Here is a 27,113-nt window from a genome sequence, read left to right as displayed (position 1 = left end):
ATAACACTATGTGCAGCCTCTTAAACAAGCCATGCTCGATAACTTTTCAACTTTTAAAGTTTCTTTTAATCTCTCCTATGCAAAATTAAGGCCTTTATCTATTTAATGGATGTAAACAGTTTTAAGCCTCTTAACACAGTTTGATCAAACCATCTGATCAGCAGATCAAGTTTTGCATAGATAAGATGCTTAGGTCCTGAATCACTAATTTAAATAAAGCTTTTGTAGACCAATCATAGGAGTAGACAGATATCTTCTGGCATAAATCCTATGAAGTGTGTTATTTGAATATTATAATCACTGGCTTGCTTCATCCACAGTGTTTAATATGATACAATTGGTGCAAATACGTATTATTTAAAATGTTGTTTTTACATGTCTGTTCCGAGTTGGACTGTAAACTATACAGTGTTTAATATACATTTGTATCTTAATTTCTTCAACTGTAGCCTTAGCAAATTTTATTTTCATCCAGGGTGCGACGGCTGCAGGTGTTTCTGGAATTAACATAACAATGCATGAGTGGAGGAGACTACATACTATTTTTAAGCACTATCATTTATCTTTATAGTGCATGTTTCACATTTTTACCTGCATGTGATAGACTTGGAATTTTGTTTTGTTAAAGGAGTTGTAAAGGAATTGATTTTTTTGGCTGAAATTACTGTTTACAGGGTATAGAGACATACTAGTTAACTGATTCCTTTTAAAATTATTAAAAATAGATAAAAATCAATCATATAATGTACCTGCAGTTTCCTGCTTCTGTGATATACAGAGCCACAGAGCCAATACAGGGCAGTGATGGTTTGGAAAACGAAACTGATTGGTGCTGAGGGGTTTTAGACACACAGTAATCACACCTCCTTGATTAGTGACCACAGAGAGAACGCTCCCAGCACTGTGGTCATCAGGAAACAGACAGCCAGGAAGTGTGGAGATCAGAGAAGATTTACAGCAACTTGAGAGCAAAAACGAACAATGAGAACACAGCACTGCATTAGGGTGAAGGAAGCTATTAAGATAAAAAAAAATTCCTTTACAAACCCTTTAAATTTAATGGTGCTATCAATATATGATTCTGGAGGGAAAACCAGGTGTTTCTACAGAGCAGAAATCTAGGATGGTCTATCATAGTGGATGAGAAAAATTCCAGGAGCAGGGCTAACTATAGAAACTACAACAAAATGATATGTACAGAAACGTCAATGTGTACACAGATTTCCATGTCACAGAAGGATTTCCTTCTAATGAGTGAGATTAAACACATGAGAATGATGCAGCAGACTAAAATTTGATTCAATTGTTAGATGTCATTGAATTACAAGCAGATTTCAATGTGTATTTCAGCATGTGCTTACACAGACCATGTGCATACTCAAGCACAGGGAAAATTTCTCAACCAATGGAGCAGAGAGTTAAAAAATGCTTTAAAGTATGTCTTCTTAATGTTCAGTTTCAATTACTGATATATGCAGTAACATACCTCCTTAGAACAAGAATGTGTAGACAGTATGGTCACTTTCTGAATTAGCAGAATCAATGGGTAGCTTAACTCTTCAAAAGACACAGAAGTTGAATCCAACATAGATTTAATTCAGATAAGTACAATCTTTCGTAGAGCAAGAAAACAATGACTTTCCTAAGCCCCGCCTCAACGATAGAAAGTGAAACTAAACTGAGCAGCATACGGGTGTGGGGAGTGTAGTTGGGGACTGTAATAACTAGCACCATATACAGTGCCTTGCAAAAGTATTCACCCCCTCTTGGCTTTTTACATATTTTGTTACGTTACAGCCTTTAGTTCAATGTTTTTTTTTTTTTTATCTGAATTATATGTGATGGATCAGAACACAAAATTTGAAAAATATAAAATTTGAAAATATATACTTAAAACTATTTTTCAGAAATAAAAAAATGATAATTGGCATGGGCGTATGTATTCACCCCCTATGTTATGAAGCCCATAAAAAGATTTGGTGCAACCAATTTAGTTCAGAAGTTCCATAATTAGTGAAATGAGTCCACCTGTGTGCAATCTAAGTGTCACATAATCAGTCATTACATATACATACCTTTTTGAAAGGCCCCAAAGGCTGCAACACCTAAGCAAGAGGCACCACTAACCAAACACTGCCATGAAGACCAAGGAACTCTCCAAACAAGTAAGGGACTATGTTGTTGAGAAGTACAAGTCAGTGTTAGGTTATAAAAAAATATCCAAATCTTTGATGATCCCTAGGAGCACCATCAAATCTATCATAACCAAATGGAAAGATCATGGTACAACAGCAAACCTGCCAAGAGATGGCCGCACAACAAAACTCACGGACCGGGCAAGGAGGGAATTAATCAGAGGGGCAGCACAGAGACTTAAGGTAACCCTGGAGGAAATGCAGAGTTCCACAGAAGAGACTGGAGTATCTGTACATAGGAGGACAATAAGCCGCACGCTCCATAGGGTTGGGCTTTATGGCAGAGTGGCCAGAAGAAAGCCATTACTTTAAGAAAGTAGCACGTTTTGAGTTTACAAAAAGGCATGTGGGAGACTCCCAAAATGTATGGAGGAAGGTGCTCTGGTCTGATAAGACTAAAATTGAACTTTTTGGCCATCAAAGAAAATGCTATGTCTGGCGCGAATCAGACACATCACATCACCCAAAGAACACCATCCCCACAGTGAAACATGGTGGTGGCAGCATCATGCTGTGGGGATGTTTTCAGCAGTCGGGACTGGGAAACTGGTTAGAGTTGAGAGAAAGATGAATGGTGCTAAATACAGGGATATTCTTGAGAAAAACCTGTACCACTTTGTGTGTGATTGGAGGCTAGGACGGAGGTTCAAATTCCAGCTGGACAATGACCCCAAAGACGCTGCTAAAGCAACACTTGAGTGGTTTAAGGGGAAATATATAAATGTGTTGAAATGGCCTAGTCAAAGCCCAGACCTCAATCCAATAGAAAATCTGTGGTCAGATTTAAAGATTGCTGTTCACAAGCACAAACCATTGATTTAAGGGATGTAACACTGATGGTACCATGTTTCACACTTGGTGGACGTGCCCGAAATTGGGAAGGTTCTGGATACGCACGCATAACTTTATATACGCTTTGTATAACTCCAATGTGGAACTCCAATGTCCACACAAGTTGTAAAACCTTTAGCTGTTAGATAAAATTTTTCTCATAACTTGCAAGAAAGTAGAAGGATGGAGGAACAGAGGTGCATAGTACAGATCACTGGGGAAACTTCTACGTTCCAATTAGTCACTCACCACTTCCTCTTGAGTGGGTATTGCTCACCCGGATAGGCCCCTCTCACCTGGCCTAGCAGCCGGAATAAAGCACGAACAATGATCAGTAACAGTCTCTGCCACAGACTGGTTGCAAGCAAAAATGAACAGTCCGGAATCCTCTGCCACAGGATTTGGTACCTGGATATCCAGCCTTACAGTCTTAGAGCCTTTAAGCCAACACTGTAAGGTTTCGTAGACTACGGTGTATCCTCCAATTAAGATACCAGGCCTCTCCCAAAGTACCAGCCTTCCGCTCAGTCCTTTCCGGGACAGGTCCTCCCCTGGTTTCCTCCATTGAGCGTCTCCCTCCCACAGGACAGACAGCACAGGATCACCTTCAAAGCGTAGGCCCCAGTGAGGACAACTGGGCCTACCTGATAGGAACGCAGCCTTGGGCCAACATGGTCCCAAGGCCAAAAATCGTGCAGCACATACCTCGCACCAGGAGGGCCACGAGGCGGAAAAAAGGCCCAAGAAATGGTGTCTGCCCCTTAAGTATCCTTCCCCAGCCCAGCGGGGAGACCACGCCCACTGGGCTGTTCCCGGAGAAAGAGACCCAATACACCCTGACCTGCTTGAGTTCCAACGTTGGCCTAGGGTGGCAACGCTACCCATAGGCAAACAAAGGGAAATCCCTCCAAGCACAGCCAAAGCTGGAACAGAGGCTGATTTAGCCTTAATTAACAAAGTCTGAGCTAATTATCAGCTCAGACACCCACTAAATTTGAACATAGCGCCTGTTCATCAGGAGCAGGGCGCTACATAGGTTTAGCTGTACAATTATTTTTCATTGGCAAATGCTGATTTTGTATTTTTATCTGAAAAATGTTAATAAAAACATTGAAAAACAAGCGCAAAGCATCCATCTTGAAGGAAGTGGAGCAGTTTTGCAAGGAGGAATGAGCAAAAATCCCAGTGGTAAGATGTGGCAAGCTCATAGAGACTTATCCAAAGCAACTTGGAGCTGTGATAGCCGCAAAAGTTGGCTCTACAAAGTATTGACTTTAGGGGGGTGAATAGTCATGCACATTGACTTTTTCTGTTATTTTGTTCTATTTGTTGTTTCCTTCACAATAAAAAAATAAATAAAAAAATCTTCAAATTTGTGGGCATGTTCTGTAAATTAAATGATGCAAATCCTCAAACAATCCATGTTAATTTCAGGTCGTGAGGCAACAAAACATGAAAAATGCCAAGGGGGGGGGGGGTGAATACTTTTGCAAGGCACTGTAAAAGGAGATACAAGGTAACATACTAATGGCAAAAAATGTAACTGGCTGCTCTAGCAACAAGTGAGCCCCAAGTGACCTAAATACTCACATAAAGCCTCAAATACAAGTTGGCAATATCGGATTTTTGCACTACATTACAGTTTTGGGGGGCAGGAAAGCTTAACCTAATCAGTTTGGTCACAAAATACACTGCTGTAATTTTTACCATTTGATAAGCGCTGTTTCACTCTTCTGCTGCAAAGAAGCAGAAGGGTTCCCCATCGGGCTCTGAGGATCTCGGCCCCGCCCCCCGCTTGTCACCCTGACTACCGTGCGGGTGCCCGGCAGGCGCGATCGCCGCCGGGCACCTGTGATTGCTCGTTACAGAGTGAGGATCGGGGGCTGTGTGTGTAAACACACAGCTCCCGGTCCTGTCAGGGGAGAAATGACTGACCATCTGTTAAAAAAAGTGTATAAACAGTGATCAGTCATTTCCCCTAGTGAGGCCACCCCCCCTACAGTTGGAAAACACCCAGGGAACATACTTAACCCCTTCCCCACCCCCTAGTGTTAACCCCTTCCCTGCCTGTGGCATTTTTATAGTAATCCAATGCATTTTTATAGCACTGATTGCTATAAAAATGCCAATGGTCCCAAAAATGTGTCAAAAGTGTCCGAAGTGTCCGCCATAATGTCGCAGTACCGAAAAAAATCGCTGATCGCCGCCATTACTAGTAAAAAAAAATATTAAAAAAAAAATACAATAAAACTACCCCCTATTTTGTAAACGCTATAACTTTTGCGCAAACCAATCAATAAACGTTTATTGCGATTTTTTTTACGAAAAATATGTAGAAGAATACGTATTGGCCTAAACTGAGGAACTTTTTTTTTATATATATTTTTGGGGGATATTTATTATAGCAAAAAGTAAAAAATATTCATTTTTTTCAAAATTGTTGCTCTATTTTTGTTTATAGCGCAAACACTAAAAACCACAGAGGTGATCAAATACCACCAAAAAAAACTCTATTTGTGGGAAAAAAAGGACGCCAATTTTGTTTGGGAACCACGTTGCACGACCGCGCAATTGTCAGTTAAAGCGACGCAGTGTCGAATCGCAAAAAGTGCTCTGGTCTTTGACCAGCAATATGGTCCGGGGGTTAAGTGGTTAAAAATGCTAATCTGCAGTGTGCCCCTAACAAGGGAGCAAGTATTCAGACACATTTACAACTGACCGCTTGAACGCCATCCCCCTTCACCACTCCTGAAACCCTTTATGTTTGATAAATGACACATTTAATTTTTCATCCTTTGCTGCTTCACGTGCTGGAACCAATGCATTACAAGATGTTCTTTCTGACTGCACACAGCCTTAGCCTTTTGCTGGCTTGCTAAATTAATTGCAAAATGTCAAAGTACAATAAAAAAAAAAAAAAGAAGTTTAAAGCAGCATCAATATTTGTTTTAATGAGATGGCACTTTTCATCTATGCCTTCGTGTACAGTTCTTATTTATTTCCAAATTTCAAGAAAAAAAAAAGTCCAGCAGATCAAAAAGATTCTCAGAACATCAAACCGAAGCGACACGCACATAGAGGGGAACATAGCGCTTCCTGCTGGGTATGGGAAATGCGCATTGCCATCTGTAGTAAATGGCACTGAGAGAACTGATTATGGTTGGCCCTCCTTTTCATAGCAGATGGGTTCATTAAATTTAATAGCCTCCAGAGCCTTTAGAAACAGCGCTGAGCACATGTGGAGCGTACTGCGACACTTTACACCGCACCCCTGAGTCATTACATCTCTGGCTCGGACAATAAATATTACACTAATTTATTTTTATCCAGAAACATTAATGTTTTAATTATTAGTAGAATACAAGATTTTGATGGGTTGCATGATATTGATTTTCTGATACTGGCCTGTTTTTGTTTTAGAAAATTAAAACTCAGCAGCTACTCTTATATCATGGAAAGAAGCATAAATCATTACTGCAGAGAGATAATATACACCATCGGCACGCAGTGTGTTTTTTGGAGTGGACTTGTATAGGCCCCAACTCCTTTAACCACTTAAGCCCCGGAAGGATTTACCCCCTTCCTGACTAGAGCACTTTTTGCGATTCAGCACTGCCTGGATTTAACTGACAATTGTGCGGTCGTGCAACGTTGCACCCACACAAAATTGATGTCCTTTTTTTGCCACAAATAGAGCTTTCTTTTGGTGGTATTTGATCACCTCTGCGGTTTATATTTTTTGCGCTATAAACAAAAAAAGAGCATCAATTTTGAAAAAAAAACAATATTTTTTACTTTTTGCTATAATAAATATCCCCAAAAAATATATATAAAAAAAAAAACATTTATTTTCCTCAATTTAGGCCGATATATATTCTTCTACATATTTTTGGTAGAAAAAATCGCAATAGTATATTGATTGGTTTGCGCAAAAGTTATAGCGTCTACAAAATAGGGGATAGTCTTATGGCATTTTTTTAATGAATTAATTTCTATTAGTAATGGCAGCAATTGTTATCGTGATTGCGACATTATGGCGGACACATCGGACACTTTTGACGCTATTTTGGGACCATTGTCATTTATACAGCGATAATTGCAATAAAAATGACACTGGCAGGGAAGGGGTTAAACACTAGGGGCGATAAAGGGGTTAAGTGTGTCTAATGAGTGATTCTAACTATGGGGGGATGGTCTACAAGTGACATGACAGAGATCACTGCTCCCGATGACAGGGAGTAGTAGATCACTATCCTGTCACTAGGCAGAACAGGGAAATGCCTTGTTTACATGTAGATCTCCCCGTTCTGCAGCTCTGTGACGCGACCGTGGGCACCCGGTGGACATTGAGTCTGCGTGACTCGCAGTCACATTCACAGAGCACGCAGTGGGCGCGCGCCCACTATGCCGCGATTTAAAGAAGACGTACAGGTACGTCCCTTTGCGCAGCCGTGCCATTCTGCCGACGTAAATAGTCGTGCGGCGGTCGACAAGCGGTTAAAGGGCCACACAGTTTTTCTTAGAACAAGAAGGACCATGATAAACAACAGTTGTGTTTACTTAATTTTACCAGCACTTGTGTACCATCTATCAAATGCAATGATAAGAAATTACTAAAACAATGTTTATACAGACATAATAACAATTCATAAACGTAAAATAAAGAATGAAACAATAGTCTATTTATCTCTATGCAACTTTGAGTAATCAATAAATCCACCAACGTTTATCACTGGAATTCACTGAATCAAAATGACTACCAGTTGTGTGAGATGTGGCCATGTACTCTGCATGACTTGATAAACTTATTTGAGCATAAGAGTTCATGAAAGGTAAAGTTAGTGAATTAGCTGGCAAGGATTCTATTTCAATACTTGCTTCGATTAAAACAACGACTTCAGAGTGAATAGCCTGAGATTTTGGATACCAACCAATAGGAGGTTATGAGAAGGAATGCAGGACACGGTAGAACTGCAGCAAGCATCAGCCCTGTTCATGACCAGTGTAGATAAGATGTCCTGCCTTGTTTTGTGTCTGCCCGAACATGAGTACTCATCACCCCCCTTGCTATTAACTAAATTAACAAGACCACACATGAATTGAAGTACAAATGGCCATATCAGCCTTTTTATTAACAAAAACAACTTATCAGCCTGTCGGTCTTATGATGGCACCCAGAATTCCAACTTGTTCCACTTGTAACACTGCCGCACCTTTTACCATACCAGGCCTCCAGCCGTGACACACCAGCTCAGAGACAACCCACACCTGCAGTGCAACCATTACCGTATTCCTTTGCTCCACCAAAGAGATAAAGCAAACCAACCAAACAAAACAAAAAACAGGAGGGTGGGAAACTGCCTGCTTGTCACATGTCCCTCCTCTGCTGTCCAGGAGACCCCACCTATACCTTAACTAACTACCACAATCCCCTCCTCATCCTGTTGTTACAACAAATCCACCTCTCCCCTATTCTCCACCTCCAATTCTTAACCCCATAGTTACTTCCCCTTCTTACACTGTCACGCTGGCCCTGCACTATCTTTCATTATATTTTCTCTCGGTACGGACCGTACTCACTGGTACGGCATACGCTCTGACTTTGAGAGCACATGTCGCAAGACGTGTATAAATCAGTGATTATATATAGATCTCAGCCACAATCACAATCAGTATGTATGCACTGACATCAGAGTGCCTCAGGAAAGCAACATGTATGACAATATTGTCGTACATTAAAGCTCAACAAATCTTTTGGTTTAAATCAGCTAAAACATCCCAGGTGTACTTACAAGTCTTATGCCGCGTACACACGATCGGTCAAACCGATGAGAACGGCCTGATGGACCGTTTTCATCGGACCAAAACTATCGTGTGTGGGCCCCATTGGTTATTTATCCAAAAAAAAGCAATATTGTTTTAAATTTAACCGATGGATACCTAACAGATAGAAAAAAAAACGATCGTTTGTAGGCAAGTCCATCGGTTAAAAATCCATGCATGCTCATAATCAAGTCAACGCATGCTTGGAAGCATTGAACTTAATTTTTTTCAGCACGTCGTTGTGTTTTATGTCACCGCGTTCTGACACGATCATTTTTTTAACCGATGGTGTGTAGGCGCGACGGACCATCAGTCAGGTTCATCGGTTAACCGATGAAAGCGGTCCATCAGACCGTTCTCATCGGATGGACCGATCGTGTGTACAGGGCTTTAGGGCCCTTTCACACGGGGCTGTCCATGTGCTGGCTCTGCTTTGCTCAGCGGGGATCGCTCTGTCGATCCCCGCTGAGAAGGCAGATGACAGGTCTGTCTCTGCATACTGTGCAGGGACCGACCTATCAGAGCGCCACTCTCCCCTATGGGGGATTGGATGACGATGGACCATAGAGTGCGTTGTCATGCGATCCACCAGACAGATAGAAAAGTAGGGTTTTCCTCCGTCACACTTTTGGCGGATCAGAGTAGGTCGGATGTCAGCGGGCATGTCACCGCTGACATCTGTGGCTCCATAGAGGTGCACGGAGCGCTTGTTCAGGTACGCCTAAAAAACTGACCAGTCCGCCCGTGTGAAAGGGCCCTTACAGTTTTTTATTTAGTGTAGGAAAACCCATCCCCTACCAGCATGCTGCAGAGAAGAAACCCTTGCTCTAGATTGTTTAGTGTTGTAGGGGATGCTGGGAGCGGAATCTGTTTGCAAAGATGTCTTTGGGGACAGAGTCGGTCTTCACAGCTGTTCCCCACTGCACCGATCTTCCCGGGAGATCGCAAGGCGCTTGACTTGAGATGTCTGCAGTGCACAGTATATTTTCCTTTAGTTAATCAACCTCACTGTGTTAGTAGTGCGTGCAGAAATTAGAAATTAGGAAACCTTAGCTCTAATTGCTCACATTATGGCTGCTTCTGTCTAAGTGAAAATCTATATTGCTCCATATCACCTAGTAGTCAAGGGGGATGTCTTTCCTCCTAATCAATCAGCTATGTTCACTGTAATCTCTGAATAGATCTAAACAGCAAGTGATTGAAATAAGCTGGTCATACACTAGTAGAATTTAATTAAAACATGTTCACTTTCAGAATGTTTGTTCAATTTTCAAATGGTTAGTCGGGTCAAATCGAGGATCGCTTTTGACCATGGTGACACGAAAATTTGAAGGTCCTGGATGGAAACTTTTTCTCCGGTGAATGAAGTACTAAGGCAGGCCATTCATTAATCTTTGGCAGATTGAAGGAAAAATAAAATCCCAATCCCCCTTCTACATTGAATAAGGGGATCAGATAATTTTCTTTTAATCAGCTGGTTGTACAAAAAAAATGATTAATGTATGGCCTGCCTTAGTACTTCATTCATTGGAGAAATATTTTCCATCCTGATCTTTTGAGTTTTCTTACTATGGTCATTATGGCCAAACGTAATCCTTGATTTGACCCCACTAACCATAAGAAAACTGAATCATGATTCATTTTGTCCTTATTGATGAGTGAATGGCGTTATTGTATATTGTCTTTGCTACTTTTATTGTATCTTACACATTTTTAAAAAATAACAATATTCAAAAGAAAACCAAAATCATAAAAAAAAAAAACAAAGAAAATTAAATCACTCCCGCTGTGCTATTTATTCTGCTGGCAAGGAGCCTTCCCCGCTGGCAAAACAATGATTAGTGTTGCCGGCTATAGCCGACGGCACTGATTGTTGGAGAAAAACTCGACAGGCGTACACAAGTCAGTTGGTAGATCAACATGGATCGAAATTCATCCGTTACATACTGAACCACCATATTTTGATCCATGTGTGGCTGGCTTTGCTGTGAATGAGACAATGTGCTTTGTAAATTATTGACAATTTACCAAATTCTATACATATAATAAATAAAGTGCTAAGTGCTCCAAAAGTGCTTTGTCTTTCAAGATAGGATTTTTAAGTGCCACACTCACCTCTTGCGAGCCCACTCAACAGAGGTAATGGGCTCTCAGCTTTGTAGTCTAGGGGTCAATAGGAAAACCTGGACTCTCAAGCTTCCATGCAGATATTCATTTGGATGGACCGAGGAAGATTATTCATACGTCTATTTCCGATTTCACTAACCAGTGACGCAACTTCCGGTATCCGTGGAACGTGTGCAGTACAGCGGCAAACCCAGAACTTACTGATGCCTGTTTCATAGAGCCATCTCGTGATTGACGTTTGTTTGATTGCACATTGAATTCAGTACCGGCAGTACTTTACTATTGGCTTTTTTATATTTTGTTTTCCATTATGAATGATCTTCCTTGGTCCACCCACATGAATATCTGCATGGAAGCTTCTCTGAGAGTCCAGGTTTTATACATCAGATCACAGTCCTATTGACCCCTAGACTGCAAAGCTGAGGGTCCATTAACTCTGGTGAGTGGGGTCGCAAAAGGGGAGTGTGGTACTTGAAAATCCTATCTTAACCACAAAGCACTTTTGGAGCACTTAGCACTTTATTATATGTATAACATTTTTGTAAATTGTCACGGTCAATAATTTACAAAGCACATTCCCATACTGTTATATTTTGTAATAGCTGCTGCAGTCTATTTTTGTATTTGTTATTCACTATTCCATCTAGTGCGAGTTCTAGTTAGTAATACACATTTGCTGTGAATGTGGCTTTCAAATAACATTTTTTGACCCAATGACGGTAAGCTTGAATACTCTGTGAAAGTTTTTTAAGAATTTCTGTAAAAAAAACATTAGACATGAAATTCTACTATTTCAGCCAGATTTACACAGGCTAAAATTATTTTATAGCTGATAGCAAAGTTGGAGTTTTTTTAAGAAAATGTGCACAAACCATTTTATATTATATTAAGCAAAGCTGGGAGTGCAAGTGTATTTGTAGTCCGGAAAGACAGTACTTTAATACATTTTTAAATGGCCTGGGGCACAGTGTAAGCTGGAGTCTTGTTCTGCTTGGTTTCAGAAATTGGTACTCGCAAACAAGTTTTTTGTGTGCTGTGGAGACAAACTCAGTCTTTACCTGATGTATTAGAGTGATTGGATCAAACAATCTCGTTCCACCCGCCTGCAAATTCAATTGTGCAACAAGTTGGCTATGTGTACAGTGAGAAATATTATTAAATGTCTAACAACATAGGCATGCTTTAGTATACTGCAATGTGTGACTGTCAGTTTAAACTAACATTAAATGACGGCTTAGTAATAGTGGCATGTCTGGGTTGTACTCTTATTTTTACAAATCTATTTTTTTCACCTTTTAAAGTGTATCTAAGCCTAAAAACGAAAAAAGAGGTTTACTATCAATGGTGTCTAACAAATGGCATCAGGTGCAACATGCCCAATTTGCCCTTTTTTGCCATCTACTGCCTGTGTTTTCAAAGAGGAGTTTGACATGTTTTTGAAGTTTGTATGGTGCTGGGTTTGTCTTTTCTGGAACTGTTTTCTGAAGCATTTGTGTACACATATTGGGCCAAATCCTCAGCCAGGCGGCGTAACTTAACTTTCAGCAGTTAAGTTACACTGACTTAAAGTTTTTACCTAAGTGCCTGATCCTCAAAGCACTTACGTAAAAATTTCAAGCAGTGTAAGTTAAGTGCCGCCGTCGTAAGGCGTTTCTCCTCTCCGGGGGGCGTTTACAATTTAAATGAGGCGCGCTCCCGCGCCGGCCGTACTGCGCATGCGTGTGACGTCATTTTCCCGACGTGCATCGCGCGAACGTAATTGACGCCGGGCGGCTTTGTGGATTGCGACGGGACACTAAAGTTACGACGGGTGAAAAAAAGACGCGCCGGGAAAACAAATAATTATAAAAAAAAATGACAGCGTCGCTCGGCATGCATTCCTGAGGGAGAACTCCATGCCAATTTTCAATGAAAAAAACGGCATGGGTTCCCCCTCAGGAGCATACCAGGCCCTTAGGTCTGTTATGGGTTGTAAGGAGACCCCCCTCCGCCGCAAAATTGACGTAGGGGGTCCCCCTACAATCCATACCAGACCCGTATCCAAAGCACGCTACCCGGCCAGCCAGGAAGGGAGTGGGGACGAGCGAGCGCCCCCCCCCCTCCTGAGCCGTGCCAGGCCGCATGCCCTCAACATGGGGGGGTTGGGTGCTCTGGGGCAGGGGGGCGCACTGCGGGCCCCCCCACCCCAGAGCACCCTGTCCCCATGTTGATGAGGACAGGACCTCTTCCCGACAACCCTTGCCATTGGTTGTCGGGGTCTGCGGGCGGAGGCTTATCGGAATCTGGGAGTCCCCTTTAATAAGGGGGCCCCCAGATACCGGCCCCCCACCCTAAGTGAATGGATATGGGGTACATCGTACCCCTATCCATTCACCTGTAGGCAAAAAGTAAAAGTTAATAAACACACAACACAAGGCTTTTTAAAATATTTTATTATTCTGCTCCGGACGCCCCCCCTGTCTTCGTTATTAGCTCAATTACCAGGGGGGCTTCTTCTTCCGCTCTCCGGGGGTCTTCTCCGCTCTCCGGGGGTGTTCCGCTCTCCGGGGGGGGCTTCTCCGGACTCCGGGGGGCTTCTTCCATCTTCTCCCCTCTTCCGCTCTTGACTCGGCGAACCCCGGTTCTTCTGCAGCTCTCCGGTGCCTTCTTCTTCAGCGCTGGCTGCCTGCTATGTTTGTGTGTTAGCTCGATTTCAAACAGGCAGCCGGCGCGGTCTTCTGTGACGTCAGGGTCTTCTGGTCTTCTGTTCTTCCTATGTTGCCTCGTCGCCTGTTGTCGCTGTAATGATGGAAGCGCGCCTTGCATCACATTTATATAGGCATCACCGTCCCATCATGCTCCGGCAGGTACCCACGTGGTGGGTGCCTACCCACGTGCACCCACCACGTGGGTACCTACCGGAGCATGATGGGACGGTGATGCCTATATAAATGTGATGCAAGGCGCGCTTCCATCATTACAGCGACAACAGGCGACGAGGCAACATAGGAAGAACAGAAGACCAGAAGACCCTGACGTCACAGAAGACCGCGCCGGCTGCCTGTTTGAAATCGAGCTAACACACAAACATAGCAGGCAGCCAGCGCTGAAGAAGAAGGCACCGGAGAGCTGCAGAAGAACCGGGGTTCGCCGAGTCAAGAGCGGAAGAGGGGAGAAGATGGAAGAAGCCCCCCGGAGTCCGGAGAAGCCCCCCCCGGAGAGCGGAGAAGACCCCCGGAGAGCGGAGAAGACCCCCGGAGAGTGGAAGAAGAAGCCCCCCCTGGTAAAAGAGCTAATAACGAAGACAGGGGGGGCGTCCGGAGCAGAATAATAAAATATTTTAAAAAGCCTTGTGTTGTGTGTTTATTAACTTTTACTTTTTGCCTACAGGTGAATGGATAGGGGTACGATGTACCCCATATCCATTCACTTAGGGTGGGGGGCCGGTATCTGGGGGCCCCCTTATTAAAGGGGACTCCCAGATTCCGATAAGCCTCCGCCCGCAGACCCCGACAACCAATGGCAAGGGTTGTCGGGAAGAGGTCCTGTCCTCATCAACATGGGGACAGGGTGCTCTGGGGTGGGGGGGCCCGCAGTGCGCCCCCCTGCCCCAGAGCACCCAACCCCCCCATGTTGAGGGCATGCGGCCTGGCACGGCTCAGGAGGGGGGGGGGCGCTCGCTCGTCCCCACTCCCTTCCTGGCTGGCCGGGTAGCGTGCTTTGGATACGGGTCTGGTATGGATTGTAGGGGGACCCCCTACGTCAATTTTGCGGCGGAGGGGGGTCTCCTTACAACCCATAACAGACCTAAGGGCCTGGTATGCTCCTGAGGGGGAACCCATGCCGTTTTTTTCATTAAAAATTGGCATGGAGTTCTCCCTCGGGAATGCATACCAAATGCCGTCGCTTGAATGGGCCTTTACAAGGTGTGACTAACTTTACACTTTGTAGAACCAGCCCTAATTTTACACCAGGCAAACTAACACTTACGGCGAAAAAACTAGGTACAAAAGCTTTGAGGATCGCCCTAAGTGCTAATTTGCATACTAACAGAGGCATTTCGACTCGAAATGCCCCCAGTGGCGGATGCGGTACTGCATCCTAAGATCCGGCAGTGTAAGTCCCTTACAGATGTCGGATCTTCTGCCTAACTTAGGAAAACTGCTTCTGAGGATCAGTTCCAAAGTTAGAACCAGAGATACGACGGCTTACGCCGGAGTATCTCTTTTGTGGATATGGCCCATTGTGCCTATATGCCATATTCGTGGCTGGTAAGGTCACCCCCTCTTTTATCCCTCACCTACAGTTGCATATATACAATTTGCCAAGCTACTTTTAATTTTACAGCAATTTTATTTTAAATGTTTGGGTGTTTTTTTTTTTTTTTTATTTGTGTCAGGAACCATGAATGAGACTGAGACAGAAGTGCAGTAAAAAATCTAAATTTTTAATACAATGGTAAAATGGTACAAACAGAGCAAACATAGTCAAAACATAGCCAGGGTTCGGTAATGAGAGCGGGTAGTCGGAAGCCAGTAAAGCAGGAATCCAGAGATCAGCGTAGCAGAGGCAGAAAACAGGATCAGGAACTAGAAGGGAAGTCAGCCAGGCAAAAGTCTTTAACAGGAAAACACGAAGGCCACAGCAAATCTGATGCAGGCAGTTTAAATAACCAGTATGGCTAGCTAACGAGCAGGAAATTAAAAACAGGTGATTCACTACGGAATGAAGAATATTGGCAATTACTGTAACTTACAGCTGAGCACAGAGCTCTGAGAAGGAAGGGCTGAGCCCAGCCATAACGGTTTGTTTATTTTAGTGCCAATTTTAATGGTGGCTTAGGATTAAAGATGATTCAGTGTAGTGAATGTCAGAAAGCAAAAGTTTATTAAAAATGAAAAATATTCATTTAAAATATATATATATATATTTTTAAAATACAATTTTCCCCAAACTATTATCATTTCTTTTAAAAATTCTATTTTTTTTGAGAATCTTATAAAATAGCTGCATTTTATTGATTATAATGCCTGTTGTCAGATTTTTTTAAATATCAAAATATATGTTATAATAATGTGTTAGATCCTTTTGGTGAAAAAATATGTTTTGGTCAAAAACAGCATTACATTGGAATTCTGTTTTAAATCAAAAAGTATAGTTTCTTGGGAAATTCTGGTGAACATTCTGATGGGTAATTAACTCCAGAATGAGAGTGCGGAATAAAACTAAGATACACAATCACATATCTAGTTATTGCTTTTTAACATCTGTACTTTAGCTTGAGCTGCATCTGTGTAAATGACTCTTGCCTCATGCAATTATGAACTGAAAATTGATGGGATCAACCACAAAAATGTACTATAGAAATTGGAAAAGTGAGGGGGGCTATTGTAGTGTTGTACTGCACAACATTACCTCTTGAAAATCTGAAAATGTTAGATTTTTGTCATGACTTCAATCCACCAAATTGTACTAGCAATTTCCAGAATGCAAGATACTTTTCCTAATAAACAACTCAAATGGAGCGTTAGGTGCTATAAAAAAAAAAAAAACGTGCCCTAAGTGCTGGGTACATAATAAAAATGAGCCTTCCCACCATAAGCTGTAAATACCCCATTTACAAATATGCAACAAACAGTGTGATCTCACGTGAAACTAATATTAGTTAATGTGCATAAACTATATTGTAATACATCCATAAACTGTGCATGAGCTAGGAATAGTCCCGCTATAGAGACCTTATATGAAAAAAACAACTCTTTCCAAAGTGCTCTACGTACTCTATGCAGGTGAAACTGCCTGTCTCCACTCAGTGCTCTTCCATGTGTGCCCACACCATGTGCCCATGTGCAGATATTACACACCAGATCCCTAGACCCAATATGAAGTGGGTAAAGTAACGCTAGTTTGGAGTCCTAAGCATAAGTGATGGTAAGACCAGTGTTCTGCTATCTTACTGCATGGATCCCCATAGGTAATAGTAAAACCAAAAACAGCAGGATCATAGTGCAACCCCTTTTATTGTAATTTCAGTCCACAAAAAGTATAAAATGACGCCCCCAGGGACGTTTTTATAGCACCTGGCACTCCATTTGAGTTGTTTATTAATTATTTGCACTGTGGAATTACACAGGGGAGTCTGAATAGCAGCAAGAGAGATATCACAAGGAATAAGAAATTATAAGGGAATCTGAGGCGACGTATACACATGTGAGAGACAAAGATTTTTCTGACATGCAAACCTTTTTGACATCTAAATAATATTGTTTTATGGAAATATAGGCAGTATTACATTTTAAACAGTTTTCTCTCTAAGTCATAATTATTTTGATTTAAAGAATATGTCAACCAAAATTGTCATATTCCTGATGTGTATCTGCTGTACCATGTACTTGTTGAAAAAGTATCCTGTTCTTTTTGTATTGCTTCCTTTGTGTGAAATGCCTGGTGTTCCTGGCAGTCCTTCTGCTTTACTATTTACTACTGCTTTACTATTAAAAGCTGCACTAGGCATGAGAGCACAGCGTGGTCAGTTCTCTGTGCTGGAAACTCAGCCTGCTGTTCTCCAGTGATCAGGCTTCTGCTGAACACCCCCCCCCCCCTGCACAGTTATTCACTGCTCCCCCAGCTCTTTGAGCTCCTTATGCAGCTGAGAACAGAAACTATGTGATCACTTACTAGGTGGAATACAAAAGTATCTATAATGTTTTTGATATGTATACACACATTTTTTTCCTTTTGTTCCCATTTTAAACTGAATGGTTTTTTAACAGCGTGAGAGTTTACAGTACATATACTTTACAGGGGCTACAATGGGTGCAAAATATGCAGCTGTATTAGCGAATTTGTCAATTGGGGAAAAATAGCATTTCTATCAGTGTATCCCCTTGGAATAGATTTTTTGGGGAAGATACATAGACAATAAATGAATTCTATGGCAAGGCGATTAATTATATTAAGAAATAATATAATTGGCACTTAAAAAAAAAGAATGTAACGAAACACTGGCACATTCTGAAAAGAGGTGTAATATTAAGACCACATTTGCCAGACAAATGGTGTAGAGGAAAGCTTTTTCATTCCATAATAGAGTGGCTCTTAAAGTCGCAAATCCTCCTTTTCACCATGGGTTTTTATTTTTTTCAGGGCAAAGGTTTTTTCTTTGCTTACAGAAGATGCTTAGCTGGTAGATTATGTAAACCTGCTAGCAAACAAACACATTTTACATCCTATGCAAATTGCTATAGTTTTCAAATAAGACATTTTATTTGATGTGTTACTACTTATTTCACATAATTGAATGACCGTGCAGATATCAATACATCGGTAGACACTTTAGTTTAATGGTTGCGACCCTAAAACTATACTGATAGAGTCGAAAAAATCTGGGGAGGTAGGAATATGACCAGATCCATCTCACAATGGTTTGAATATTGATTTAAGTGTTAATCCTTTTATTAGTAATCTGTAAAAAACATCTATTTGTGTATGAAATTATTCATGGTAATTTTTAATAATCCATTGTGATATACAGTAAGTATTTTTTATGCTCACTTCCATAAATTTTTTTATTGTTGAGGTATAGTGTTAAAAGGTGTTTTAATGCATACTGGCATTAGCTCATTGTGGGTGGTGTTATATCACAAGGCATATTTTCTTTATGCAATCACGATCACATGGATGGATCCCTAAACCCCTAAATAAGTCAATTAACAAAATGTATAAGGTGGGATCAGATTGTGTCATCACATTCACAACGCAAATGCTTCTGGCTGGTTGTACCAGCTTCTGTTAGGCCTCGTACACACGAGGGGACATGTCCGCTCGGAGATTTCGGTCTGATGGTTGTACACACCATCAAACCGAAATCCGCGCGGACAGGATACGTGGTGACGTGGCCGCGGCATCGCCGCGACAATGACACGGCGACGTGCGCGACCCTGGAAGGTCAATGCTTCCACGCATGCGTCAAATCACTTAGACGCATGCGAGGGCTTTCGGCCGGTAAGTCACACAGACGACCGAACATGTCCGACGGACAGGCTTTCAGCGGACATGTTTCTTAGCATGCTAAGAAACATTCGTCCGCTGGAAACCTGTCCGATCCGCCGGAAAATTGTCCGGTCGGCCGTACACACGACCGAACATGTCTGCTGAAACTGGTCCGCGGACCAGTTTCAGCAGACATGTTCGGTAGTGTGTACGAGGCCTTAGATGTATCATTGCCACACTCTCTTCCATAATAATTTGTATTGCATGCTTCTGTGCTGTGTATGCACCAGAAATATGTTTTTTTTTTTTGGCTTCCTTCTATGTACTAAGAAATCTAATAGTCTTTCACCATTGGAGTTTGCTTTGATCTTACCTTTGGTTCTATATGCAGAATATTTCCCAGCAAGGAAGTGATATATGGATACCTATTGATTGAAAGCTAACATAATTGTAAATCTTTACCCTGATAATAATGTTAAAGTTGATCTGAGGATATTATATGGAGCACAATTTGACCTTCCTACTTCAATGGGTCAACATCATATAGTGAGCTGCTGTCTCAAAGGCACTGATGTGATTTTTAACTTTAAGGTTTGATTGATCGAGAAATCTCAGGCATCTTATGCACTATTTTTAGCACAGTGACAAATAGACTTAATTTAATGTATTGCAAATGTTTTAATTTTTTTTTTTTGAGGTTTTGTATAGTTTGTCACAGCACTTCCATTTTTTTTTTTAAAATATAGTAAATTCATTTATGAAAGATTTTTAGGGTTTTGATCTAGGCTGCAAATGGAGGACCATCATAAATACTGGTAAGTCAAGGTGTAAGAGAATTACAGTCAATAGTTCAGAAATAGTATAGGTACATTTTCATTTTTATTCAATCAAAAACCCATAAAAATTGGCATCTTGTTTTGGTGGTCCTAGGGTGCCCCCTTCTTCGGGTCGTCTATATCTTATTTGTGTCAGCATGAATGGATTTTTTTCAAGGTTTGTAACTAGTCCTGCAGTTAGTATCACCCTGCTGGCTACAAGAATTACAGGCTGACAGCCACAGAAGCACAGTGTCAGGTGAAATGGTGGAATAACAGACTGGGAAGGAGACTTGTAAGTAAAAGTGAAGCTGCACACACAAAAAACAGGTCCCCTCCCCTACCCTGCTGGGTTGTGATTTGTGGCAAAACAAAATTAATCTCAGAACTGGATAATAAGAACTACAAATCCTTTGGCTGGATAAAATGCTCTCTTATATGTATTTCATCTCTGTATTTAACAGTTTGCCTTAAGCTTTAAAGACTAATTACAGCAGTTTGGAAAACCTTAGATTAAAAGGCCTGGACTTTGAAATACAATTTTTATTATTTTTATAATGTATTTATTATTATTACACATCTTCTTCCATTATACCTAGCTCAAGCTTTTTAAGTATACATTGTGCCTAACTGGAACTGTTCAAGTGATTTTTCTTGGTATTGAGGAACCATTGCTACAGCTGACTACTGTTACCTAAAACTATTTCAATTTTTTTTTTACCTAGACACAAAATGACGTGTCTACGTTGTACTTATTTGCCAAATATAGAAATTCATAAAGAGTCTCTACAAGCAAGACATTAAAAATGCTGTATACCGAAGGGATGGTTGTACTGAACTGACTTATAGCAGAGTCTACTTTATTTCCTCAACGCTGTGGAAGCCATTTTGTGCACAGAACTGATGAACTTTGAGAAGGAAACCAAAAATCTAGCAGCTAATGGCATTTTTGCCTACTTCAATATTTAAATTTTATGTCTCAGTGACATCCTTGATCAATAATGAATTTATTTCCTACAGTCTGTAGAGTTTTGATTCAAAATGGCTGCCTGTGCGATGAATGTTTTTACTCAGCATCAAAATCTATCACATAAAAACAGAGGACATGAGAATACTTTGAAAGACATTTAGTTACTCTAAATGAATTTTGTTTTGTTGTTTTTGTTTTTTTTTCAGCTCCCTCAGGCCCAAAAGGTAAAAAATAATTGTGAATACTCCGTTGTGTAGAAAATTTTGACTTTTGTGCATGTTTTCGGTGTTCTTCACCTGGTACAGTGGTAACTAGGTAAAGAGTTTGTTTGATCACATTCAATGGTGGTTACTGAAGCTGTCAGTCATATATATATATAATTGGATTTTAGTAATAAACGTGAATGTAATGAGGACATCGGTTGTGCAAAATAATCAAAGCAAACGGTGTTGAACAGCATAATCCATGGTGCTAAACTATAAGGTATCTTATAGTTCATGAAAATGATATAAGGTCCTTTAAGGTTTAACACTGCCTCTTTATAAGTGGAAGTGCCCTGGTCTTCACTGTACAAGGGGTCTTTTTTTTGCTTCATCTGAATCAAGTACATTTTGTGGTCATTTTATAAAATATCCTATTGGTAGTTCAGACTTATATCATAGCTGTGACAGTGTATCATGAACATATGTATATATAACACAGTGGGGCTTCTTTGATAACTTGGTAAAGCTGACACAGCTATCACAACCATGTTGCCCAATTACACTGTAGCTATGCAGAGATTAAAATGCAACATGGCAAATCATAGTAGAGTGTTCGATAGTCTTTATAGGATACTGGACATTCCCAATGGAAAGAGACATTTCTAAAACATGCTTAGAAAACAACATCCACAAAATTCCTTTAATTTTCCATACACTCTTTAAAAAGACAGAGTCTCCTTATGTGATAGGAAACATATCTGATAGTGATAAAGAAAGTTAAGGCATTGTCCAAAGTAACAGTTCACAATTCAGAATCACGCAACTGATCACAAAGTCCTTGGATGCTATGGAACATATATTTTAGTGGAAAAATGTGACAGTATTGTCCAAAGCAATCAATCAGAATTTAGAATCTAAGCAGGACCAAAGCAATCAATCTGAATGTTTCCAGTGTGGGCTATAGAATCTAAAACTAACACTAGGAGAGTTGTTATGGCCATTAAAACTACTTGTCTGTTCCAGGTTTTACCAATGCTTCCCATTATTATGAAAAAAGCCCCAACATGGTTATATGAATACATATAAATAAATCTATCACACCATGTACATCATGTCATAGTTTTTTTCTGTAATCTGAAAATTAGTCTCCAGTATGAACACTATACAGTGACAAACGTGGCCCCTATACCACATTCACTTTTTCCACTATTACACCATATTTTGATGTTGACTTTTAAGAACCGATTGATTTTTTTTTTCTTGTCTAAATTTGTTGTTCAAAAATCAATTGCATTGTCCAAAATGTAAATGGATAACTCAAATATTAAACAAAGAACACATATATGGATTCAGGGATTTTTTTCCTTATCACCAAATAATGCTCCAGGGAAGGTAGCATCTTTGGGCCATTACTTTGATTGACATTGAAAAGCACTGCAATAGGCACAGAGAAGGCACACTATTTTCAGCAATTGTACTGATACAGTCCTATCAGAAAGAAACTGCCTACAGTACACGTGCATCCTTCTTTGTGAAATGACAGGCAGGTGCAAGCTTTGACCAATTGCACTATAACCCTGGCTTACTACAGAATCATGAAGACTCTTGTCAGGCCTCTGGACTTCCCCCCAGACCCCAGACTGTTCGGGAAGTGTTTTGTTTTTTTTCTGAAAAAGCCGATTGTGTCACAATTCTATCGGACTTTGCAATCCACTGAATCATTATAGGATAGATAAGGCTAGATTCCATCACTTTAAAGCTGACCATACACTAGAAGGTATTTGAAGGAACATTTGTATGAACATTTATACAAACATCTATATAGAAACGCTCATTACATTTGATGACTTGACAAATGTCATTCAAAAGTACTTAAAACAATTATTTTTGCACTTAACTTTCAATTTTGTAGAAAATGTAATTTTCTGAGCAAAAAACTAATTTATTGTTGAAAATTTGTTTTTTCCCCAATAAATTTTCATCCTCCTCCTTGTGGTCAAAAGACAAAAAAAAAACATTTTTTTTTACTAGGTTATGGCCTGCTTCACTTTCTAAAAAGATGCACAAGCATTTCAGCTATATGCTCTAGTTTATGCAATGATTGGCATTGTTGGTTGTGGCCCTATTTCAAAAGGAAAAATAACAACCATTTGCCAATTTGATTATAATTGTCCTTATCAGGTGACAATCATGTGACACGTATAGATGGCCTTATTTCCCAACTGTAGCAACCATAGACTGCAGCTCCTTAAGAAGGATAAAACTTAGCATGCTCAACTGGGAGTCATAATTCATTCTAACATCCACAGTGATTTAAATGACTGACACAGCTTTTAAAGTAAATGTGCCCTAATTTGCCACAGTTTCCATTGTAGTTTATGTGTTTTGTAAGTTGTTAATTTTTTTTCTTTTTTGTTCACATTTCAAATAGTCTCCGTGTCTAAAGCATCTTTGTTTTGTCTGTGTCTAAAGCCGTTTTGTTTTCCATTTTTATGCAGTACCATAAAAAAGCTAAATTAAATACAGTATATGCCCAAACTGCAGAACTTGCAATTTATTAATACTGTTGCTGAATGTAACAATGTTTTTGCTCAGTTTCGCTGATGTAAAACTGTTGTGGGCGAATTGATAACATGGTGTGAACAACCATGGCATCAAATTCAAAATCTACATTCAGCAATCTGCCTTCACTAGACAGATGAGAAGACAGTATACATTTGGTTGCCATGATTTTCTGTATAATTTTGCTATTTACATTTATTAATTACATTTTCCACTTTTAAAAGTTGACACTTGTTTGAGTTCTTTTCATGCTGTAACAAAAATTATATTCCCTACATTTATCATAGATTGGGGATCCTCTAATACATATCCCTAGTGTGTTGAAAAATTAAACAACTCCAGAATACAAGGAAGACAACTCTATATACACAAATTGAAGTTGTCAAGCATATCAACACATAGGAAAATATCGAAATAACGAAAACATAGGAAAATATCTAAAATGTAATAACCATATGTGAACCCGCTTCCTGATTGGCCAGGTTGAGAATCAGAAAGACAATAGCGAATATTAATTTGCTATTGTCACACAATTGAGTTGGCTCAGGGCGCAGTGCTCTAAAAATGTGATTTAAAAAAATCATTGAAATGCAGGCGTCCATCGCCCTGTATGTAAACTAGGGTCCAGGCGCAAGAATTAGGGGGGCTGCGCCCCTGCGCCCCGTATGGACAGACCACCACTGGTCTACACACAATGACATGTGGCCATGTTTTAATATGACTTTCGAATACTGATCTTACTTTACATATGCTGCTAATAGGAAGAACCTTATGAAATGATATGCGCTCCTGTTTGGGGTTGTCTTGTCCTGAAGAAGCAAACAAGACCCAAGAAACATGAAAAACCTATAGGATACCTCTCTGTAGTCATGTATAATATATATGGTCGTAACTATTGACTCATATGATATTTTGTTACACATATAATAAAAAAAAATATATATATATATGTATATATATATATATATATATATATATATATATATATATATATATAATAACTTTAATGGGGTAGCTAAGTTTACCATCAGTAACAACAATAACAAGGCAACCCCAGCATTTGGATTATTACCCCCATTGAGATCAGTATTTCACCCGTTAAATTATATTTTTCTAGCAACATTCAGTAGAAAATCTGTAAGCTTACTGTGTAGGTGTCATCTTTATGTTTGCTTCCTCGTGGCTCCAGCAAAATGGTTGCTGGCTGACCTTTTATTCCACCCACGCCACTTGGCGTGTGACACCACGAGCAGCGAGTCGAAAGTCATATGGCACATGCGTCCAAGAGTGTCCCGGCAACCAAAGGCGAGGCCTGGAATATATCCAAGCCTCACTATCAGAGCTGAAGCAGGAGGGGGCCACCAAGCTCAAGGGCTAAAGTCCTCCCCATCCCCCTGGTCCTGCTGTACCAGAGTCCTGCGATCCCCCGCTGTCAGGCATCGGGACAACGATTTATCAGTCCGGGGATTTGAAATGCTCCTGGCTTTCTCTCCTGTCCTCCAGCGCTGACAGCATGGGCTTGATGGATTCTGATTGGTCAGTGCCGTATATGAGACAGTGCTGACCAATTAGAATGCCTCCTATCTGTACATGCTGAGAGGCACGGATAGGTGATCAAGTGGCAGGGATTAAAAAAAAATCGAATGAATCAATAAATGAAGCAGCGTCCCAGTGTCTGATAGCGGGGGGATCCCTTTGCCCAGGCATTTTCAGACATTGGAGAGATCAAGTGACTGGACTGGTGCAGCGAAGTATACATATCTTTTCTTTACAGGGTTAGACAGAATAGGCTTAGAATGGGGGTGGAAGTAGGTTTAGCCTTAGTTAGAATTTGCTTGAACTCCCACTTTAATCAGCCTGTAATCACAAAACTTGTTTCTAAATGAGTGAACGTTCTACAGGAGAGTCAGGACGCCCACTAACACACAGCTCCTTTCTCTATCTGCAACGTAGAGAGCATCCTGACTCTCCTGTACTCAAAGGGAGGGGGTGAGCATGACACTCCACACCAGGAAGAAAGCCTTGCATTACGGTGTGGAGTTACAGACAGAAGAACAGGAAGTGAGGATTTCTCAGAAGAAATAAGGACATTTAAAAGCAAAATCGAAGGATGAGGTAAGTGAAGGAGGACTGCACTAAGGTAAAGGAAGCTATTTAGGGGAAAAAAATGTTACCTTTACAAACTCAAAGTACTGACAAGGACATTGCATTTCTGGTAAGATAGGCAGATCATTTATGTACTTGTTAGAAATGTGATTAGCCTGAAAACTAAAAACTAATGCAGCTACACCATCTTGGGACTGGTAAACTGCAATATATTAGATATTTGCTTTTAGATTTAAACATACTTTAAAGATTGAAGTCTTTTGAATAAAACAAGAAAACTAGGTGCTGTGCATGGGAGCCAATGGTCATTTTTCAAGTGCCGCTTAAAAAAACATATTGCAGAAAGTCAAATGGTTGTTTATAGACAATACCACTATGCCTCTCCTTTTTTAAATGGACCCTGATGTCCTCATAGACATTTTCATGTCAACTGCTAATTCATTCTGCGTATTTGAGCACATCACTTGTCTTGTTTCGTGTTAAATGGTGTTTTTGTTGGTCTAAAATAATGGAGACAATGTTCCATATGTGCAATAAAGATGTTCATTAAAAGAAGGAACAGCAATGATGTCATCCTGGGAGGCAAGATGGGAAGACTGATTCTAATAATCTAAAGGAAGGAAACACAATGCGTGCAATGAAACAACATTTATAGCAACTAATCAGAATTTTACTAGTGTGACTGACATCAGGCTGATCCAAGCTAAGATATGATTGCTAGCATATGATCTGCCATGCAGGAAGGACAAAGGAGATTACGGGTCCCCTAAATCTCAAATACAAGCTGCACAGTAAAAATAAAATAAAAATATTGATGGCCTTTGCAGGTACAACTGTAAAAAATGTGTTGGAGCCTATAAGCACTGAAAACGTTAAAAATTCAAGTGATTTTGGTTGTAATATTTTTCTCTAGTTTACAGGAGAGTTCCTGACTGGAAGCCTTTTGAAAGCTACAGATAGTGGATATTACTTTTCATTATCTTTATAGAATCACTCATAGCTCTGGGAAAATTTCAGGTGCCACCCCCACCTTATCAGCATCATGTGTACAGCTTCTCTTTTTATTTTGCCTTTATAGAGATATAGCGGGTTAATATAGATCAAACTCTGCTGTTCCCCCATCAGATTCCAGTTGTTATTCTTTACAAAACCTTAAAGCAGGAGGCATTAAGGGTCCATGACATGAGGTGAGATGTGTTATGTTGCCCCTGGGGGAGCACCACCTCATACAAGAGAGTCTTACAATACCGTATGGTAGGAAGGACCTGTATATCTGACATAATACTTTTATAAATCTTTTTGTGGACCTGGATTTATGGAAAACCAAAATAGGTGGGGGCCTAAGGTGTATCTACTATAAATTCAAGAAAAAAAATCTATATTGCAGCCTATCTGATATGAGCGTTTTCAGCTATATTTTGTGAATGACAATACATGTTCCCTCTAGGTCATGGAAATAATGAGAGGGGGAGATGTTTGTAATCCAAATCAGGGGAGAAGCATCAATATA

The 27,113-nt window shown here is 40.4% G+C and overlaps 1 protein-coding gene across 3 annotated transcripts in view; it reads left to right on the top strand.

The window, feature by feature from the left end:
- The window catches only part of CACNA2D3 (calcium voltage-gated channel auxiliary subunit alpha2delta 3), a 1,177,822-nt gene that overhangs the window by 716,477 nt on the left and 434,232 nt on the right, over positions 1 to 27,113 (top strand). For 2 of the 3 annotated variants that reach the window (XM_040359261.1, XM_040359264.1), the window contains one exon: positions 20,939 to 20,956. The exons of the other annotated variant lie outside the window; for it this stretch is intronic. In XM_040359261.1, coding sequence (XP_040215195.1) covers positions 20,939 to 20,956 — 18 coding nt within the window. The remainder of the gene's footprint in view (positions 1 to 20,938; positions 20,957 to 27,113) is intronic. 3 annotated transcript variants of the gene reach the window in all.

Source organism: Rana temporaria, chromosome 7 (genome assembly GCF_905171775.1).
Source record: "Rana temporaria chromosome 7, aRanTem1.1, whole genome shotgun sequence".
Lineage (NCBI taxonomy): Eukaryota > Metazoa > Chordata > Amphibia > Anura > Ranidae > Rana > Rana temporaria.
Note: the sequence above shows the minus strand (reverse complement) of the source record. Positions and strands in the feature narration are given on the sequence as shown.